Source organism: Coloeus monedula (assembly GCF_965178545.1).
Source record: "Coloeus monedula genome assembly, chromosome: 4".
Lineage (NCBI taxonomy): Eukaryota > Metazoa > Chordata > Aves > Passeriformes > Corvidae > Coloeus > Coloeus monedula.
Genome location: NC_138784.1, coordinates 14404921 through 14427719, shown reverse-complemented (window position 1 = coordinate 14427719; position 22799 = coordinate 14404921). Strand labels below are relative to the sequence as shown.

General features: G+C 40.4%; 1 protein-coding gene across 17 annotated transcripts in view; it reads right to left on the bottom strand.

Annotated features, from left to right (window-relative positions):
- Positions 1-22118, bottom strand: part of ABCC9 (ATP binding cassette subfamily C member 9) — a 68506-nt gene extending 46388 nt beyond the window's left edge. For 4 of the 17 annotated variants that reach the window (XM_082280143.1, XM_082280150.1, XM_082280149.1 and 1 more), the window contains exons 1-10: positions 21417-22002; positions 20619-20696; positions 15362-15465; positions 13738-13903; positions 10812-10953; positions 10322-10443; positions 9262-9428; positions 8349-8591; positions 4119-4313; positions 1477-1641 (exon numbers count right to left, since the gene is read on the bottom strand). In XM_082280143.1, the coding sequence (XP_082136269.1) occupies positions 1477-1641; positions 4119-4313; positions 8349-8591; positions 9262-9428; positions 10322-10443; positions 10812-10953; positions 13738-13882 (1179 nt within the window). In that variant the 5' untranslated portion in view covers positions 13883-13903; positions 15362-15465; positions 20619-20696; positions 21417-22002. The other 13 variants (XM_082280154.1, XM_082280153.1, XM_082280144.1 and 10 more) reach the window with 13 other exon arrangements.
- Positions 22119-22799: the final 681 nt, after the last annotated feature.

Sequence of the window (22799 nt, the reverse complement as noted above, 5' to 3'; positions counted from 1 at the left end):
TAGCAGTGGGATGTTTCAAACTGCATCATCAGCCTTTACCTAGGACAGCCCTTCTCCCAGTCTCTCACCTGAGACAGCGAGAGATGGAGACAGAGTGAGAGAAAGCACAAGAGAGAACACTGACTTTAAAAAACTCCAATTCCTCTTAAAAGATTTGTTGCTTAACGCAGACCTAAAACAGAACAAAAATGACAACAAAACATCAAAATTTAGGAAATTGGCCAAAGAAACTTTTTTAACAAGCATTTGGTGAGCCTGCTTTTCTGTGACACTGTCTGTCAAAGAGATCCTTGTTTCTAATAAGACAGTTAAATTCACGCTGTGAAGTTTGATCAGAGTGGGTATGTATTCCTTTGGGTTTCTCTCCCTTACCTGGCCATTCCTTTCCATAAAATTTGTAGGAGCTTAACAGGGTTTAAAATGAATCAGGGCTAACATCTACTGGATTTTAAAGACAAATATTGTGAGCCCAGTTTGCAGTTATGACCAAACATGAAACACTGCAGCTCCAAGGAAGTTTTAAAAATAATTTGTCCTTTTTGACCCATTTTCTCCATGAATAAAGTATGTCCTGCAGAATTAATCAGAAATGCCTGGTAAATTAAATCAGCTGCATATGGCCCTAAGAGTCCCAATTTTGATTAGTGGGTGTCACAAAAAGGAGTCACAAAAGGAAACGACCAGGTGCTCTTTCATCCCCAAATCTGTACCATCTACCCTGGGAGAAGGCAGAAAATGTTTGAAGCAGCTCCATCAATCAGGGTGAGCACACACAAAAAAAAAAGAAGCTTCCATGCTGAGATGATATTCCCATGGTTAGTTACATCTGGCAAAACATCAGTTCCAGCTTCTGGAGTGCTACTGCTGCCTGTGGAGTTTGGTCTGTGCAGAGCCCTGCTACACCCCCACCACGTGCTGGGCCGGAGCTGCTGGCTCCACTTCATAAACAAGGCTCTCACAGAGGGTTAAGGGATGCTGGGGTTACAGACGCAGTCCTGCAGATGAATCACTCCCGTCCCATCCCACAGGGCTCTGTGCTAAAGGGCATAAATATCCAGAGTCACCACCCCCGATGCATGCACAGAGTTCCCATAAAACAAGGACACTCTGCAGATGACTCCATCCACAGTCAGCAGAAGCGAACCCATAAGCAAACGAACAAAGCAGATGCAGAGTCAAAATGACACTGCTGATCCTCATCTATCTCTCATTGTCTGCAAAGATGTATTTTTATATGCATGGGTTTTTCTGGGTGTTAAACTTCCGCAGGTTAAAATGATGGGATTCGTTTTTAGCAAAAGGAATTGCTGCCAGCAGTTTGCCAGCACTATTTTGTCCAGTTTTCTGTATAAAAATACAGCACATATCTTCTCTGACACCATGACTTCAAGCTTGGTCTTCAGATAAAGAATGAGACAAATGAAAGCACAAAGCTGGAGCTGTTATTAGTGAATCTCCTGGCAGATCTTTGCTCACCAGTAAAGCACCCCGGAGGTTGATGCCAGTCTCTGTAGTCACATAGTAGGAGGCCTGCAGGAATGTCCTTTGCAGGATAAGGGCCAGGAAGAGAAGGACTGCCAAGACATAAACATTCCTGAGGAAATCCTCCAAGGCAAGGTATGAGTTTGATGGATCCTTCACCTGAAAAGAAAGGAAAAAATGATGCAAGTGCCATAGGAGGGATTGTATATTTCTGAGAAGCTGGAAACAAGCATTTAGGAAGAAACATACTGATGGTACTATGGGAAAGCTATCGAAATCAGATTTCTCATTGACCTCTATATCAAAATTATTTGGATACAAATTTAAAACTCCGCTCCTGTTCCAAAGACTAAGAATTGAGATCTTTTAGCAGTTCTAAAATGATTTAGTTTTAGCAGGAAAGGAACAATAACATTGCCATGTCTGCCTTGTCTTTAGTTTCCTCACCAAATTCTGGTGATTTGTAGGATAGAAATGCTACTCAGTAGAAAATAAAGCTCATTCCACCTGCATCACAGAGAAGCTGCAAGAAAATATTTTTTATTGTATGGGATTAGTTATTTATGTTGCATTTGCATATTATGGAAACAATTCCTTCCAGGAATATAGTCTATGATACCCATAAAATCTGAATAACATAAGACTATACATGCCAGTATTCCCCACAAAATGAGATTTAAATGCCTCAACATGGAAGAGAAAAAAAATCTTGTTTAAAGCCCTGTGTTTTCATTTTCTAGTTTTTGTGTTCACTGTTCTGCTCTGTTTCAGGCAGAAAAGGAAACAAATGTACCAAAATACTCCAAGGAAGACTGTTCCTTTGGTATTTCCGATCCAGCTGGAAGCAGGATGTACTGGAATTCTTACAGGGGAAAAAAAAGGAAAAAAAAAAAGAAGGAAAAAGCCTGTTCTACTGAAATATCCAGCCTCATTCTGAGAATAAAGGTTTGGGCAATATAGGAAAGAAAGCCATCTGCCCAAGATTCATTGAAAAATGGGTTGCTTAAGTGCATGGTTGGTCAGACAAATATATTTGAAAACTTTTCTCTTAATGTTCTGCTGCATCTAACTTCCCCTTGTTTTCATAGTGGGGATATAAATAAGAAAATAACATTTGTAGATACCTTTTTTCAATGTATATAGAGTTCTCAGGAATTAAGGCAGAAGAAGCATAAAATTAAATGTATTCACATTAATTGGAACTAGAGAGAATTTAAAGGAGAAATGTTTAATAGCAAGAACAGCCAAGAGAAAGTTTATCAAAATCCATAAATTAAAGGCAAATGTATTCTGAAATGTATCCAAGAGAAATAGTGACTGTCACCAAGCCAAGTGGTTTCAAGATCTCCAATGATTCCAACCTTCTCTTTAGCCAATGCTGATTAAAACTTTTTAAAAAGCCACAACTGAAACCCCTCCACTGAAGAGTACAAAAAGATAAAGGAAGCAAAGGATTCCTAAATCTGAGATCCAGAAATCATTTTCAAGCTTAAATACCTTGTTTGTTCACCATGCAAAAAACCCCAACATTTTTGAAGGCAAAACATGCACTTTGCCCTGTAACTCTGTGGCTCAAATCCAGCTTGTGCAGGTTCAAGGATGATAAAAAGCTTTGTTTGATAAGCTGTACAATTAAACTCTCCTTCAGTGCAGTGAAAGCCTCAAGCCAAATTGAGACCATCAGTCAAGAAAATTAATGTCAGGAGTGAACAGCCAAGAAAAAGATATTTGGGTAGTGATGATAGTCAAATACTTTATCTGGAGAGGAAAATGCTATTCCATTACATACCTATCTGCTCATTCAGAGACAAAACACTCCAGAAACTGTATGGAGATGTTTCTCTATCAGAAAACAAATGCAGGAAAATGTCTTTGTCATTTCTTCTCTGCTGTCAGTAAAATAATTTTACCTGTATCTTTTCATTAGTTACTAATAAATTCTTTTTCTTGTAATAGAAAATGTTCTGTATCAGAGGCTTGCTCAGTGTTTAGAGGTGATCTCAGAAAGTTCAGTCTCAGTGAAACGTGAAATGAGCAGTGATCTGGCATCTCTTGTGCATCTTTATTATCAAAAATGCCATTGAGTAAAGTGGATACTTTTCAATTTCTCACATGTGCCAACACATTTCCTCACAGCAGCAACCAACACAATCAGCCACAAACAGGGACTGGCTACTCTCAGCTTCCCAGTAAAAAAACAGATTTCAGAGAGCTACCAAAACTGTTAGTGAATTATAAATTGACAAATGGATAGGAATTAAGCAAAATTCCCAGGCTGAATGCACCACTGAGGCACCACCAGTGCGTGTCCTGCCTGAAACAAACAGGCACAGTTGAAGAGGAGCAGAAAAGTCGTTCCTTCTTCCCAGAACTGCTGGGGTCACTCCATCAAGACGGGCAGCTGGGGAGCTGAGGGGAGCCTCCACAATCTGTGTTCCATTCCTACCCAAGGCTCCCACTGCTCAGGTTTATAACTTGACTGTCTCTCACAACAGAAATATTCAATTTGCTTGAGAGAAACTGTAATAATACAGTGTAGACCACAGACCTATTAAAGCATGCAGCCAGCTGTCTTAAATACCTGCTATGACTCTAAAAGTACTACCAGAGCCATTCAATCCACGTTGTCAGGTTACCTTTTCTGTGGTATTTGTATTATTAGTTGTATTCTGGAAGCCCTGGACAATGCCAGAAATGCACAGTGGCCCAGCAAAGCCCAGCAGGTCGGCCAGGTAGCGGAAGGTGCTGCTGAGCAGGATTGGCCGTCCAAAAGCGCTGTACATGGCCAACCAAATGGAGGGGCTCCGGTTGGGATGGTCCTCCACCTTTTTCTGGAAAACAGAAACAGGTATCCAGGCATTAAGAGAAGCCTCCAGGCTCTATATGGCAACATTCCTGTCTGGATGCCTAAATGGTTCCAGAAAGGTGTTTTGGACCAGGTGAGGCAGCAAACACATCGTAATTATCAACAGATTTCAGACATTCTTCACAGCAAGTTCAAATTCTGCCTCCCCTTGCTAACTGTGGTTTCTCACCTTTGTATCCTACCACTTTCCTGAACCTGTGAACACAGGAATGCAAGCACAGATTATCATCCTGGCAGGCAGCCATTGTCCCTTGTACATGTGTGCTCAGGGAGAGCTCTGACCTTTCAGCCCTTTGCTCACGTGGGTAATCCTGGTTTCACAGTAGCTGTGAAACCACTTGATCCAGTAAAGGCTTCTGATTGCAGGAAAAATACATGACAATTACAAGAACATAGTTTAATTTAATTTACCTGGAATTTTTTCCATCTCTTGGATGCCTTCCAAGATGACACACTTCAACTAATCAATGATAACTGTGCTCAAAAAATTAAAGCAGCAGACCAGGATGGGAGGTAAGATTAATTCAACCATGGGTCCTTTCTAGCCTTCAGATCTGTGAATTTACACAGTATCACAGCTCTTGGCTAAAACACCAACCAGCAGATATGTCTTAGTGTAATCAGAAGAGTTCTGATATCTCTGAGGTCCTTTCAATTTAACAAAGAAAGAGTTTTACTGACCAGAGCTGTGCTCTGCAGAGTGCTTCCTTGCAGTTCAGGCAGCAGCTTTTGACACTTTAAACAAGCATCTGTCATTTCTCAAGCACCACAGATGCCTGCAAGCTGCAAGCCAAGCCAAGCCCTCTTGAGCCTTCACAGAAACATTTTAAGCACAGCCAAGCAACAACCACCCCCTGCCCCAGCAAATTCACTGAAGAAAAGCAAGTGTTTCTGTAACCTCCCTGGCTGCCTCGTCTTTTTTTCCTTTTTTCTCAGTTTTTCCTTTTTATGCCGTTTCCACAGTGAGATGGATCATGTGTGTGGTGCCAAAATGTGCAGGTGGACCAGGTGGCTACCAGAGACTGGGCCAGGCCAATGCCAAGGAGCTTAGGAAGGAGAAATAAGCACCATGAGGTCAAATCAGAGCTACCATTCCAGAAAGGGGTGAGAATGAAATTGCTTCCTCTGAGGAGGTAAAGAGCACTGGGGCCTTGTGTGAGTTGCCCAGAAAAAAGGCTCTGAATTTGTGGCCTAATGGGTTTTGAGCTTGAGTGCCCTAAAAGGGTTAATAATTTAATAACTTGAACAGCTTGAGAGGAGCTAAGCTAACTTATTGGGTAAACAGCTGCCATCCTTTGGAAAAAAAAATTGTTATATTATTCTGGGCAGAATTATTCAATTAATGGTAAATTTGGTAAATGGCAAAGGTAAATTCTTATTTCTCTAACAATAGCCATTTCCATTATTACTACAATTCACACCTTGGTCATCACTACGTGAAATCTGTTTCCTTTTCATTGGAAAAAATACTAATTAATTTATCTAATTTATTGCTAAACACTGTTTTTTCTTCTTTTTTAAATCAGGATTTCATATTAGCTGAAGCATGTAATGGGAAGAGGGGAGAAAGATTTTTTCCTAATCATAATTTATTTTCCAGAATGGTCCTTGATTGTTATGGGCTTGCATAGAATGTTGCTGTGTTGATTAACCAGACTGGGCTACTGTTCTCAGCTGTGGCACTTGATTAGGTTTTCCTTGTCTTTGTCAACTTCCTTTCAAATTCCTGTAATTTTCTCTACCTTGGCCAATCCACAGTTGGAATAAAGGGCAGTGAGACAGTGCTTGCTGATAAATCAAGTCACCTATAAGGTTTGCCTCAGTAAATGTGGAAATCTGACTCTTCTCATAGTTCTGGAGCTGGCAGTATGAGCCTGGTGATGAAGAGCAATGCCCTGTTCCTGTGATTTATAGTTAACACAATTTCCTGGTTTTTTTCCCTAGCAGGTAAGATCCATAATGGCACATGAATAGCAGGCATAGGAAACTGATGGCCCTTGACTTTAAAAATTGATTTTTCTATTACATGCCCAAAAGAAAAGCTTTCTATTGACCATTGGCACAAACTATACAGGATTTAGGTTGGTGGGCTAAGCCAAATGTAATATCAATGTGCTAAATCTATTTTTGGATATGTGATATATGATGCACTGGTATGTGGTGTGAAACATCTAGGCTGCTTCTACAGAAACTGAAACAAAAGCCAAGCAACAGCAGACACAGGATCTCAGAGGTTTTTTGGGGGGGGGGGGGCAGTAAATGGAATTATGTGAGAATTGATACAATTATTTCCATTTTCATAGCATGCAGAAGAAATAGCAAGACAATGTGAGCTGTCTCAAAAGCATTTTACAATATAGAGTATTCATGGTCATGTTCAGCACCTTTCATCAAGGTGTGATAGGAAGGGTTTGGGAAGGAACAGGAGTTTTCTCTCTGCAGGGCCATGGGGCACAGCTGAGATCAGCTATTTCCAGGCACAGGCAGGGGTAACCCGACTTAATCCAGAGGAGGCTGTGGGGCTCCCCTCCCCAGTTACAGGAGATTAGCGTAAAATACACACTTGGCAGCAGAGACAGTGGCATATCACCTCCTCCAGACTGCAGACCACACTCCAATCTGAAGAATTTTCCTAATGATGTGGCTGTTTTCTGGCCCAACCAGGCACAAGCCAACGTGTTTCTGGACAGGAATGAACTGCAGTGAGTTCCACTGCCTGGCTCCTTGGATCTGCTTTAGTCATTTGGTTTACTTTAACGTTATCTGCAAATACCAGTTTACTTCAGGGTTACAGCCTGATTTTGAAGAGTAGCACAAATGTGTGGTAATCTCAAAACTTTGGACAACTACAGAACACAAAATATCTGATGTAAGGCAGCATCAGAAATGTAGGTGAGTGTAACTGCATAAATAACATTTATGCAAGTGTTTATATGTGCATGACACACACTGAGGGAAGCTACACACTGAAAGTTTGTGCTCATGCACACAAGCAATAGCACGTTTAACTTGCCTTTTGGCAACTGAACTGCATTTTTGGGCAGGCACAGACAGCACCTGCAGATGTGAATGAGCTACAGACAAATGCTGGCACCCAGCTGTTGTGCCTGTCATCAAGAATGGCACAGACTCGGGTCCTTGGGTCATGTAGGTGCATATCCCTCTTTAAGTAGGGCTTAGGCACCTTAAGGAGATGGCCTAAGGGATGCATCTCTCCCAAGCTGCTGTGAAAAGCTCAGTTCCAAAGACTCAGTAGCTTTCTGCCTAAAGCAGGAGGATCCTGATCTCTGGTCTCTGTAATCCTCGACTGCAGAAGGAAAGAGAAGCAACCTATATCTGTTAAAATATAACCAATTGTACTGATTATTCTTTCATCTCAGAAGGCACAGAAAGGAGCCTGCAGCTCCATTAGGTGGTAGGAGCAGAGAGCTGCCTAAATGCATCCAGAAGTTTCCCTGGAAAATCCTGCCCTACCCAGTGAGTTTTCCCAGCCATGCTTTCTGTACTGGGTCTGGCCGGGATGGAGTTAATTTTCTTCATAGCAACCTGTAGGGTGCTGTGTTTGAGTTTGGTGACTAAGTCACTGCTAAGACACCAGTCTTTTGGCTATTCTTGATGTGTGGTTTTGGCTGTTTCTCTGTCTGGAGAAAAAAAAGGTGAAGATGAGTGTTTCCAGCTGAAATTATGGACAGAATGTCTTCCAGTTTCATAAGTAGCTAAGATTTAAACAAATCTTTCAGTATTAAAATCTAGCAAGTGATCAGTCTGTTGTGGTTTTAGTTTCCAGTTGCACTCAGTTTGGCAACTCTCTCCTGCTATAAATTTACTTAAAACCAAACAGTAACTATTGGATTGGAACTTCCTAGGCCAATGTTTCACCTTGGAACAAACAGTCCTAAGTTAAAAGTTCCTAAAACGAGGATTTCATGAAAGCTGAAGAAATTCAAAGTGACACTTTGGCTTTCTAAGGCTGAACAGTGACATGGACATCTGTGGTTACCTTTTGCTCCTCATAGGCTTCTTTGAGACAGACATAATTTGTCAGTGCTCTCATTGCAATTGGGAGCTTCCCAATGGCCTTCAGGTCCACAGGTTTCTTGTGAGCAGATATAATGAGAGTGTTCATCCACCAATAAGTTGCCTTTGAGAGCAAATTGACAAAGGGCTGCAGGAACCTCACCCCGAGATCCTGCAGATCCTCTGGAGGCTTTACTTTCTGAGGGTTCATGAAGAACACATACCTCTGGAGAGGAGAAAATAGACAACATGGGCTCAGGAATTATCTTATTCATAGTAATTTTTTAGTAAAAACTATGTGCAAGACAACCACAAATTTGCATTTAAAGGTAATTATATGTTGAATTTAAATATAAATTTGCATGTAAATAGAAGCATTTCCATTTTGACAGATAACTGGCAAACAACTGACCAACATGGCATGTGGATACAGCTCTGTACCGTATCAATACCACTTATCTCGAGCTGAACAACAGCAAAAATAAATTTTTGGAAAATAATTATATTTTAAATTATCATGGGTAAGAACATATGCTGACACATTCACTACATAAATAGTTCATCAGCACTAACACGCCACATATTTTAAAGATTGCATCCACACACCTATACCATCCTCATGTGCACAAATACACATCTATCTATACAAATATGTGTGCACTTTGTGTGGGCAGATACACACAGGCACACACACCAAGCCCAGGGGATACATCAAGAACATACATTTTAAAGAGACTTAAATCACCACTGATTTCCACAGAATTAACCAAACATTTATGGCCAAGCTAAACTCAGGCCTAAACTTGACACAAACCAGAGTTCCTGGGACAAAGGATCCATTTCATCCCCATGATACCACTGATATTTTTCCAGATCCTGAGGAAGAAGCCACATACCCTGACTCGGATGACATTGATCTCCACTGCCATCAGCAGCCCATAGAGGATGACCATTATTCCAGTGATGCAGAAACGCAGCTGAGAAAAAGGCACCCCATCCTGGCAGTATCTGACAAGCTTGATGGTTTTGGTGACAAAGGCCATTATCCAGTAAAGGAAAAGAGCTGTAAAACAGGTGCAAGTGCATAATTTAAAAATAAATAATAAATAAGTGTAACTACACCATTTTAGCTTCCATGGCTTGGTACAATGCATGCCCAGTGATCCTCTGTGTCACCAGGCACTGTTTTCTTTCCTGGGCCACAACCCTTCAAAAAGATCCACAATGGCAGATCTTCACACGGGTAAGAAAGTCCATTGAAGGGGACTTCCTCTGAAGAGGAACTTTGTTCTTAAAGTGAAGGAAAAGGCACATAGCTTAACAAATGTCATATTGCCTCTTTGAAAAAGCAAGGTGCATCCCAAGTGAGAATATGGAAATGTGCTCATTTTGAAAATGAGTTTATGGAATGTAGTGTTATCCTGAATCCTGGCTGGTATCTGTCAGGAGCTTGTTCAGGTGGTTGAGTTATAGGCAATTTGGACAATATACCTGTATGGAACATTATTCTGCAATGTCTAGTCAGACCATCTCCTGACTGAGAGAGCAGATGGGATAATCTCAGAATCAGATGCAAAATATGTTGAGAAAGAGCAGCATCTGCACAGGATGGTTTGTGGTCAGATCACTTTTCAAAGTGGCCTTTTGAAACAGACCTTTTGAATGCAGACAAGGTTTTCCTCAAAATAATGAGCAGTGTCAAAAAACACCTAAAAGCTCATGATAGAAATGCGACAGGCATGCAAGGCTTTCTCTTTTGTGATAAATTTAAAAGCAGTTTTCAATGTGTACCTTGTGAAAGGTGCAGTAACTCCTATGATACTACAGCTGGAAGAGCAGAGAATTATTCCTCTCTCTTTTAATATTCTCTTCACCATCCTCTTCAACCTACACAAGCTGACTTTGGCTAATATACTGGGATTTTTAAGAGTAAATAAATATCAGACATAGACTTACCCAGCAGTAACTTTGGAAAGTTGGATGTTTCAATATTATGGTAATAGACTATGGATACAGTGGCAGCCACAAATCCCATTATAGCTGGTAGAAAGAGATGCAGGTGGCGAGATTTCATTTGTCTGAAAATAAGTAAGGTATAAATTAGTGCATCTGGTGCCTTTTTTTCAGCATTGTGTGAAACCATAGGTGTTCTGATCATCTATTTAAGAGGACAAACACGACTTTCCTAGAGACAAAAAGATTTTTGTCCTCATGAGTGCTTTAACTTTGGTCAATATTTGCTTGCCATTATAGCTCGAAAGAAGAATTAATGCTAAGAACAACAGCTTCACCTTCATCCCATTAAAACCTGGACAGTTCATGAAAGGATTCTATGAAGTTTTTTGGGGAAAACCTCCTCATGGCTTACTAGCCAGCCCAGCAGGCATTAACACTGTTCATTAACAAATGCAATTAGCGTGGTTAACCACCACACTCTGCCACTTACGTGTCAGAAACAATCCCCTCTGCTATTTCACACACGTGCACGAACAGCAGGGTGAACGTCAGGATCCACCGCAGGTTGTGCCCAGGGAAGTGCAGCCAGGTATTGTGGTGAATCTGCACTTTGGAGCTCTGGCTTCCCCAGCCTCGGAAACAATAAGATGGGAAGAGGAAGGTTGTCTCACAGCCAGTCAGTGACTGATCTGGTTATCAATTTTCTAGGCACACTTATATGCAATCAACACAAGACTACAAGGGTTGTTACTAAAAAGATGACCCAGGAGTATCTCAGTTGCCCCATAATTTAAATCAAACCCTGAAGACAAGGAGACAATACTTTTCCCAAATTACAGTCAAAGAGAAGTTATCCCTGGCTGAGAAAAAGGATAAAAAAACAAAAGAACCCCAAACGCCCCAAGCGTCACGCTCAGACAACAGGGACTGACAGATTTGAAATGATGGCGTCCTCACGTCTTTCATAGTCACAGACAGGAGCAGGAAAAATTCCCAACTGATATAAAAGCTGCATCCTCAGAGGAGGCCTCCAAGATACATTTACTTGAAACAAGTAACATTTATGATCTGTTTCAGGCCTGTTTGGGAGCACAGTCTGAGGGAATGCTGAACAGTGATTTCACAGCTTCTGTCCCTCAGGCACAGCCCAGCCTCCTAGGCCTCCGCATTCCTGGCCCTTTAAAGCTCCCAACACAACGCCAGGACTCAAATTAATCAACAAATTAAACCTGAAGCCTATTTCCATGTCATCGCCTCAGATGTCACCTGTCCTTTCCAGGCAAGATCCTCTCTGAGGCCAGCAACCCAGCAAGAAGTGGGACACAGAGGATCTGAGGGAGGTGACCGGGCTGGGGGAAGCTGAGGCCTGACCACAGGCTGACTCCTCATGGTGGCGAGCCTGGGCCTCTGTCCCTTCCCACACGGATACAGGGTTGTCCTGAGTCAGGAAGCCCAAAAGTCCCTCTTACTGTAAGGCAGCTCCTGGAATTCCCTGACAGGCTTCCCAAAGCCCGTAGAGAATCCCAACAACAGCACATTTTGGGGAAGTAAAGAAATCAAACAAAAAGAAACAATTTTGATTTTGTGCTTTTGATACACAAGGATGCAGCATCTCATCGTGCTTAGAGGCTCCTCAGGTGACTTAAGAACACACAAACCAGAACCTAAGTCAATTCATTCTTGGAAACTGTCAGGATTTCACCATTTCATCCTGTTTAATATGTAAAATACTGCAGGAACCAATTATTCTCTCTTCTCCTTTGAGAGAAGCATATCTCAAGCATTTTCCATCATTCTCTAAAGCTTTTCTAATCTAATGTGGTTTTCTTTGACCTTGCTCCTATCTTTGTCTCTCCCAAGCTGCTTTTCATTTTTTCTCTGCCCATACATCTGCACAAACACAGCTCATCACCAAATTTCTGGTTTGGAGTCAGACTGTACCAGGGGCTCCAGTTGGCTTTTAATGCTCTGTTCAACAACTATTTGTCCTGATAATTAGCATACAAAATAGAAACCAAATAATTACATACTTACATAAATAACATACAATTTAAACTAATTTTTTTGTCCTAACTTTATTATGAAATAGAAGGAATTTTCAGTGGCTGCAGTACTATTTCAAAATTGATTGGCTAATACCTCTAAAAACAATCGAAGCAGCACTTGATGTTAGAATGTTCTAAAATATTATCTCTGCCCTCAGACCTTGCACTGTACTTCCATCAAACACTTCTGCACAAAGCCCTGTCCTTCAAGGATGACTTGCATCTCACCTCAAAGGAAGAGCCAGCACTGAGGTAAAAATCCAGCACTGTTGGAGAGAGTTTCCATAACCCTGGGGTTTCTTTCTAGTCTTTGGTTATTAATTTGTTAGAATTTGTTTCTTATTCTCTTGCTTAATAATTTAATTAGATTTTAGTCACTGGATCATGTCACAATTAGGTAGAGAGTGTCTTAACCCACAGGTTCCTGTAGCCTTTTATTAAAGCACTTTGAAGTCTTTTACATAATGAAAGTCCCTAAATCTCAAATTTAAATTCAAATCTTCCTTGTGGAAGAAATTAATACAATGTACATATGCAACACCAGGAAGGTAACATGGAAGAACTGACATGGCCATTTCTCATGCAGTTGTCAGGAGAATATTAATTTTCACTAATACTTTTGATGGTTATTCAAGTCTCTTAATCTCCCATGATCAGTTAGCCACTGTTTGACATCCTGGAGAAGTATTAAATTGCGTTTATTTCACCGCTGCAAATTAACTGGGATAAAAAGACCACTATAGAAGAAAAGTATCATTAGAGTACTAGCTTAGATGGGTTTTTTTACAAGACTGTGTGAGTTGGAGCCCCTCCACTGTCCTAAATTCCTCAGGAGGGATTTATCATTTCTTATTATTTATTCCTGTGGGGGAAAAAATTATCTCTATTGCTCTACTTTCATTTACAAATGCTGGCAAAAGAAGGAATTATTCTATTTTAAATATTTCCTACACTTCTCCTAGCCTTGGATCCAAGGTGAACATTTTGGATATTCTCTATAATTCATGTAACTTCAAGGAAATTCAGACCCACTGCCCTAAGTCTTCTAATATCTAATAATAGCAAAGGTTGCAAGTTGCCAGTTTCAAATCTGAAGAAAACTTCTACAGAGAGAAGTTTCACAGCATTTGGATCTGATCTCTCTGGTTCTCATCCATCTCTTCATGCTGATTAGTTCAGATTTGTATCTAAAATTCCCACATTTCAGTGGGTTGGCCTCACGTCCTCTGGGTGAAGCCATTCTGCCTCCTCTTTTTCAGAATTCATAAATACAAAGCATCCAGTGGTTTCACCAAGCCCATACAAACGTGATTGAGTATAAATACATGCTCTAGTGTTTTTGGGATGGCAGAACTCCATGGAATAACTCACCAATGAACAAAATTGGGAAGGTGATAAAGAGCAGGAAGACATGAGGGACCAAGTTGAGGGCATCCACAAAGCAGACGTTCCTGAGGACGCCAGCACTGATGTTGTAGGCTGAGGTATTGTCATTACCACAAAATGCGAGTCCCATCTCTTCCAGAGGGTCTGGCTACTACAGAAAAGAGAGAATTGTTGACTACCAAGAGTGCTGGCATTCCCCATATAATAAAGAAACCGGGAAGGAACAAACCATAGAGAATAACACAGTCGTATTTTGAAAATTATTTCAGGCTATGTCAAATACAAGCACATTAGAAGGCTATGTTTATATGACATTAGTATTATTTATATTTTGATAATATTCTTTATATTTAGCTGCATTCATTATTTAAGTGCTATTTTTAAATACATTATGCTATAATTTCTAGTGCTCATTATAGGCACAAACACTATGCTGCAAAAGCTCTGTAAGAATATAAAGAAAGAAAGAAGAAGATTTGAATAATAAGTATTTCCATTTCTCATCACAAAACCCAAATGGACAGAAGCTGATTTCTGTGTGTTGCTGTTTCTTTGGTGAGCCAACACTGTCTGTGCAGTATCTCCAACAATTTGTTGCACTGCATTCCCAGTGCAAGCTCTGAACCTTTGGTATTTGTGATCTGGCAGCCTTGCACTCACTGATATTTTGTATTTCTTCATTGTCATGTAGAACAATGGACACATACATGAGACATTACAGATAAATTACGAACTCTTAACCAAAGTAGATTGCCTAGGCAGTAAATCAGCACTTATGCTGGAGCCTGAACACCCTTATGCTTAGACTCATCCCAGCAGTCTCTGACTTCCATGATTTCTTGTGAGATTATCTTTGTACACCAAGATAAGCTCCTGTGTTTGTGGTTGCAGAGCGTGGGCCATAGAGTGACCCAGAATTATGGCCAGGTTCTGGCTCATGGCAACCTGTGCATCATTTATTTTCATTCTTCTTTATAAGAAGATCAAACAGGATTGCAAAGTCTTTGCTTGCTCATTTCTTTGCCTGAGACTTACACAGCAACAGAGTGCTGTAGAATAAGTTATGCAAACTCATTCACCCACACTTTTTCCTTTCTCAAATTTTACATGCTAAAATAGAAGGAATATATTTAATTCAGCAGAGCATCTGTCTGCAACAACGTTGGCATTAATGAGTTGTGCAGAGTCAGAACAGGATAGAGATGCAAAAAATTCATGAATGCTGTTTAAAAACAAAAAAAAAAATCAGCTGAATGGGGAGAAAAAGGTTTCCTTCTTTCCTCAAATAGTTCAATTAGTTCTGTAAGTTTAAACAAGGTAATCATAACAAGATAAGCATAAACTACACAAGTAGTCCCTTAGAGACAGAATAAACATGCAGACTTTCCCAACAATACAGAATTCAAAGAGGCACTTTGAACCTCTCCTAAACCCCCTTTTCGCTTTTAATCAAGTTCTTTTTGGATCTGAAAGCATAACCCGTATCAAAACACATCAGTGGAGTTTCTTTGAAAGGAGTGTGATAAATGCATTCCCTTTCCCAAATATAACAGCAGTTTATAGCTGAGATTTGCCAGAAGTTAAGCATAACTCGCATTCACGTACTCACTGTGAGGCAAAAGCTGAGGGTCAACCGACTTAAACTTCAGGAACCACCACCTGCTAACAGTCCATGTGCTGTAATACAATTTGATGGAGAGTTTGGCCCATTCTCTATAATGAATAGAGTGATATGACCACTATCATTCTATCAGTTTGTTTCTCTATCAAAATACATTCATAAATGCATAAGGCTAATAACAAAAAAGAAACATTCTGTTAATGCGGGCTCTGTCTGAATATATCGAGGAGTTATTAGCAAAAAAAGATGGAACTTTAAAAACAAACACACAGGGGTTGTTTGGGTTTAATTTGTAAAAGCTTGACATGTCTTTTTTAAGGGAAGCATAATGATAATGGTAATCTCTTGAAAATCAGAAGTGCTGTTTCCTCATTTTTGTCCAAGGTCAGAAGTCCAAGGGAGTTCTGCTGGGAATTTTCCTCCCTTTCCCACAAGGATGACTCTTTTCTGAGGCAGCATAAGATGCTGTTGTGGTCTAGTGGTTGGAATGGTACCGAAAGGCAGGAGAATCCTGGGTTCAGATGAGCACTGAATCATTGACTCCCAGTGTAGCTTTTGGCTTCTAGCCAAATATCAATCTGGGAGAAAGGATGAAAACCACATCCAAGGGAAGCTAAGGGAACTGGTGGTTTTTTTCCAATTTTTCTGGAAGGGAAATGGAATAGAGGCAGCAAATGTTCAAGTGAAGGACTATTAACTGCAGGGAGGGTGTTTTCTCCTAACTAGAACCCACCATCAGTTTGCAGATGTTTCCTATCCCACCTCAAACAATAGTCCCTAAAAGCTCTTGGGAAAGATGCATCTTTGAAGAATCACATCTGAATCTTCACAAGAATCTGTGCTGTGCCTGGTTTTGTGATGGAGTATGTCCAGTAACACTCTTAAAACCAATTGTCCTTCACACATTGCCAGGGCTGAGAAAAGAACCCAGTCCTATTAGTTCATATTGATGTCTAGAGACAGTGCCTATCATACTGGTGATATTTTTCAAGAGAAGGTATGGGCAGTCTTTCACCATACTTTTGTTACAGGTTCATTTCAAAAAGAGAGAAGTAGAATTTAATCATCTTCTCTTAAAATGAGAGAGAAAATCAAGCCTAGGTTGGATAGTTTGAAAAAATCCTCAGAAAATAAAAAAGATTACATTGCAAATGAAATGAGACAGGGTAATTGACACTAAATTCCTAAGATTTTTAATAGAAAACTTCATCATGAATCAGTTTACCTAGTTACCATGTTCATTAAACTTCCACACGCTTAATGTCTATCAAAATATTCTGATCAGTGACGTGATGCTGTGCTGACCCAATGCAGCTCATAAAATGCCAAATCAGAAAATGTACAACTTCCCTGCTTAGCAGCACCCAGCTCAGGACACATATCCAGTACAGTTTGGCACTGACAGGGAAGCATTAATAGTCCAGTGATCCCTCCTCCCTCCATTCCTTCCTTTCTTCCACCCACTTGTCCATCTCCCCTGTGCTGGGAACGAGCTGTGGCTGGAAGTGGAGGACTCATGTTCTGCATCTGTTGACACATCCCAAATTTCATTACACATTCTGCTGCTGGATGTTCTCTGGGTATTCAAGAATGGTGTATGAAAACACCCTGCTACCTTAGAGGTAAAACTACCTTAGAGCTCTGAGAAATGTCATCTCCAGTGTGCCTTGTGGGGAGACAGGAACCTCTCCATCATTCCTTTTCCACCCATTTCTGGTGCAGAAAGCAGATCCAACACACCCTCCACAGTTTTGTGACACAAACCACTGGATCTTGCTGTGTTTTTTGGAAAACTTAGATACAGAGGAAACTCTGCAGGTGGAGAGATGCACAGACCCATCACCCCCTGGAATAAAGCATGTAATGTAGTTCCTACCTCTTGGCTCAAGTGTCCTAGATAAGGGGAATATACTGGATGAAGTTTTGCTGATATCAAAGGGAGGATGCTTTGCATTTACAGTCAATGCCCTTTGGTTCGAAGCTGAAATTAGCCATTACTTTCTGCTGCATCAGGGCATGCCCCTAGAAGCTCATTTTCATTAGCCTCAAAGTTTAACAAGCTGTGTTCATCTCCAAAGAAGGACAGAAAGAAAAGCCCCTAAGGCAGAAGAACAAATCCTTGATTTCTCTAGACAGTACAGGGCATTTTTCAACATTGTTTTTGCAGCTCTGCTAAAAATAACAGGAGTTGGACCATGACAAGTTTTCAGATGCAATAGCTCATCCAAGAAAACACTGCAGCCTTCAATCTTTTTCAAATAAAAATTTGATAATACAATGGCCAAATTCCTTGTGTGCATACTCAGATCCTATGCTTGGAAAGTTCAGTGTACCTACAGAAAGACACATTCTTAGGGCTGCAAACAGTGTAAATGGCATGTTCAAAAGCTTCGGACTAATTAAGAGTGTCTAAGTTGCATTTTCAAACAGTATTTCAGTAGTGGGAGTTAATGCTAAAGAGATCTTTAATAATTCTAAGAATTTTAAAGAGTTTTAAAAGGCCTCAGCTACACTGACTTTTAATGAGTCCTAGTGAAAGCTAAAAAACTGAGCCTGGAAACTAAGAGAGATTGAAGATCTTGACTGCAGTAACTCAGTGAAAGGGTGAAAAGGCACCATTCCCTTCTTTCTGTACAATGAAAAGATTCCATGAAATGAAATGAAATGAAATGAATTGAAATGAATTGAAATGAATTGAAAATGTGAAGAGGAAGAACAACAAATTAAAAAACCAAAAGAAGATGAACATGAAGAACGAAGAATGTGCTTACTGTTGTAACTCATCAAAAACTGCAGCAGGAAGGGAAGATGGAACACTTCTATGACTGACCACTGAACAAATTTGGTTCTCTTAATAAAAATAAAATTATTCTTCTCTTGGCTTTAACTGTTCTAGTAAGCAAATGCTGGGCTTCAGTCAGAACTAGATCTGTAGAGAGGGAAATAGAGGTATCTTGCCCATGTGAGGAAGTGCTGTTGGTTTCTCTCCACATAACTAAATACATGGAATATTTTTCTGGTTTTCCCACAAAAAAAGACAGAATGCTGATCACACAGAACAGAAAAACCTGTAATGCTGAAGGTCTTTGAATTAGACCTAAGCAAATCAGAATATAGAGTTGACTCAAGTTTTCCCACCCTGTGGCCAAAGGTGATTTTCTCCTTCCCAAAGATGAGGAGACAGACTTTTTAGGTGGCAGTAAGTATGCAGGGAGAGATCAAAGGGGTAAAACTGGGCTGCAGAGCCACATTAAGAGAAATTTGAAGAGATTTCTGTTGTAACAGGGATGGAAGAGATTAAAGCCTTTAATCCTCCAACTCAGAGAGGTTATCACATTCCATAGCAGCAGCTGCCCTCCTACACCTGCCAGGACCCTTCCTTGGGAGCACTGGCAGCAGCATAGAGCCAGCCTGGCTGGAAGGGTACACAGGTGAATTAAGCAGCAAAGCCAGGTGGGTTTATCACCCTCAGCAGTCTGCCTGCCTTGCTGTGGACTCACAGTCCAGCAGAGAGCCACACAAACATTAGTTCAGTCTCCCAATTAACACTCTTAATCTCCGTGGTGCTGTTCACAAGATAAGAAGCCCCGCTCACATCAAGCTTGACATCAGAGCTGAACTGCTGCAGTTACCCTACTTCAGTTCCCAAGTTGGTTCATGCAGGATTTCTCAAGGACATATGAGTGGAGAAATGTCCACCAGCCTCTTAGCAAAACTTTATCTGTGGGTCCCAAAGGAAGGGAGAGGCACTGGAAAGCAAAGGCCTCTTCTCATATGGATTGACCTTTTCTCTAAGCTCATGTTTAGGCTGGAATCTTTGGAGCTAAAAGTTTCTCTACAGGAAGATGGCTTTGACTGGCAAACAGCAATGTCTGAACAAAATGGGAGCAGTCTAACTGCCACACTGAGAAAAGAAATTGTGTAACCTAAACATGAATATTCTGGAGAAAACAGATGAAGGGGTAGCAAGTTAGTTGGAAATTTGTTGGTCCTCTGCAGTTATGAACCACTACTTCTCATCAGGTAGTAGCAACTTTTCAAAATAACTGTTGAGGTGCTCATAAACTCATTTAAAAAGAAAATGTTATTCATAGTCATTACAAAACTGGCTTTCCCAGAGAAAATTTCACTTGCTGTTGAATACAGTAGGCCAACAAGTTATGCTGGGGTGACTGCACCAAGGTGGGTACACCACAATTTATTTGCTTCACTGCTAATTATTGCAGGAATGTTATACTTTATAATAATGTTGCCAAGCATGCTAGGTTTAATCTATCATTTCAGACATGGAAATGTAGTAATGGGACAGAGATCATCTGATAACAAGCATGTGCCATCTGAGGACACCAGCTGCATTCAGCAAGCCCAGCAGGAGTGCCGAGTGCCAGGTAATTTTTTGTTTTAACACTTGTAGGCTAGAAGGCCTTCGTCCTTCAAAGTTACTGTCAAATTGCTCACTTTAACTTCTGTCTTTATGAACTCTACAACTCATCAGAGATTCTCAGAGGTGGTTTTTCCTTCTCCCTTTGAGAATGGCCTGTGCTGAATAGTCAGTATGAGCTAAAGCTACCAGCCAAACTTCACAGAGGAGGGGAATGGGAAGAACAATCTGGAGGATGGGCCCATGTTGGTACCAGTGGAATGCAAGTTTCATCTCTCCTTTACATCATTTGGGAATCTGATTCCCTGTTGGTTTACTTTAATGAGATGTGAACTATCTGAACAGCAGTTCACCCTTCAATGAAATAGCTAAAAAACCCTTCATGTTCTTTAACCATTTAAATTTTTATGCTAAGGTCCCCATTACTGGCAAGTCGAGACTTCCTGGTTTTAGGCTAAGGTGGACAGACACAGTTGAAAGAGAATAAACAGAAAGCACCACAAAAGGGATTCATGAATAAATATTCACTGGGAAGAGGAGAGAAGTTTTGGGAAGAAAGAAAATAGGTCAAAGTCGTAAACATGGAAATGACAAAACATTGAACCTAAACACTCACAAATCTCATTTTAACAAGCATAAATGGGGATTCTCAGGGCACTAAGCCAGTTCATGAGATATATTTTCCATAAGCAATTCTGAAGAAGACAATGGAAAAATGGTAGATAATCTAAATTTCCATTAAAATTATGAGAACATCCTCACCAAGTACAAAACTATAAGAATTCTAATTAAAGACATTTTAACTACCTTAAGGGTCTTTTAAAGTGGACTTAAAAATCTTCATATTCAAGAGTTTCATCTTACCTGGATTATCACTCTGATCGTCATGCTCTGCAAGGTACTTATGACTATAAAGAGTATAAGTACACTCCTCAGGTGGAGCTTGTTTGGGGGAATAAGAATATTTTGAAAAACATTTATTGCAGTAGTTCTGTTGTCCATATTAAAAAAAAAAGATATAAATTGACAGTTGCACTTCCTAATTAAAATATATCCATTTACAGAGCATACTTGTGTCTCAGTTCAGATCAAATTTAATTTTGGTCTTACATATAATGTGCATTATATGCCCATATATACATATAAACATGTATGTATATACATATGTGTATGCATATAGGTGCAGGGTGGAGAAAGTAGTTTTACAAAAGTACTTAGTTCTTATCTTCCGAAGAAATCACAAAAGCAAGAATTTGTCTTTCCTTCTGGAATTTCCCATAGTAAATTTTAACTAAGGACAAATGATTAATTTAGAGCTTTGAATGCACACAATGGAAGGCCTAACTCTGAGGTTTTCCACAGATTTTAGGTTAGTGCTCTGAATCTCTTTCCTTTCTAGGTTTAACCCTTCTAGTTTGCTCTTCTTACCTTCCTAAAAGCACTCTAACCCAACCTATGTGATCTACAGTCTTGCAAAGAGTTCTACTGAGGTAACGGCTTAAAGCACTGCCCCTTTAAAATCTATTTTATCAAAAATGACCCAATACAAAATACAATTTTCTTTTTATTCCTTATTTAAGCTGTGACCACCTATACTCCACAGACCCCTCTTCCTTGCTAAGCACTGTCCCAGCTCCCCTGGGCCTCAGGATGATGAATTACCTCTGGTGCTTGTCAGCATTCGCAGCGCTAACTGCCGTGTGCCACAGCCTGATCCAAACGGTGCTGAAGTCAATGCAAAGAATCTCATTGACTTCGGGAGCCTTCTGGATCAGGCTCCAAACACAGGGAAAATCACAACGGCAGTGGTGCTAAACAGGCTATTGGCACTGCAAAGCATTTCACACAAACATCTGCAGTGGTCTCACACATCTAAATACATCGCTTTTTTTTTTCTTTCTTTTTTGGAAAGCTTCTCCACACAATGCGATCCCCAACACCAGCGTGCTACGCTGCCTGCTGTAAAACCTTCGACTTCACATTGCCAAGACAGGACAGTTTAAAAAAAGAAACAGAACCCTGTGAACAGCAGCAAAGAAAACATCAGCAGGAGGGGACGGTAAAGGCTGAGAATGCCTGCGGATGGAAAAGGAAAAAGAGATTGGAGTTGTAATCCCAGGAAAGAACGAGGAGCAGCCCTGTCCCACAGATATAAAGGGAAGGAGGAGGAGGAGGTGGTTAGTGGGAGATAATGGGGGGAGGGTCATCGCATGCCCCGTTTGGTTGCTGAATGTTAGATCAAACTCTGCAGCTTACCTTTGTAAACACAACCCCAAAATACCAACCCAACGTGTCACTCGGTTGTGCTATGTGATCAATATCATCCCGATGGCAGGATTTTCCTCCACTTAGTGAAGCCGCTCCAAGCCCTGGAGTGGATTATTTTTAGGCTGGTGATGGGAAGATCAGCTGCTGCCTCCTATCGAGTTTCCAAAGTGCACAAACTCTTCTTGCCTTTCTCATACGCCGAAGGGGGCAGGAAACTGGGAAGAGACAGGCAAACAAAAAGCACCAATTTTTCGCCTCCTGAAGCTACAGTCCCCTGGGATTTCTTCTGCTTGCTTTTATTTTCGTTTTTCCTTGTCTGGAGCAGTAAGATTCCAAGAGGCTGCAATGCAGCACATGGACTATTAGCAGATGGCTAATCTGAAGGAATTGATTTAGACAGGTAGCCTAACTTTTGGCAGGATTGCAGAGATTCAGCTTTTTGATTTCTTTGGAATTAATCTTGGATAATTTGAATTTGGCAACATAATTTTGCATCTCTTCTACCATCTTAAGCAGAAGAGTCTACTCAGATATTTTACTTTGCTTACTTAGCTAAATCCCTCCAGCTTTTTTGCTTAAAATACAGACCAAATCTCGCTTTTGATCATAGAGGTCTGTTTCCTTTGACACAGCTTTTTTAAAACTTGAAATAAAATTCCAAACTAATTTGATGCTCATACCAGGAATATAGTTTTGAATACAATAGCCCTTATTTACGTGGGATAATATTTTTTAGTTGCAAAATCCATTGTATATGTTTACTTAGAGGTAAGAAAG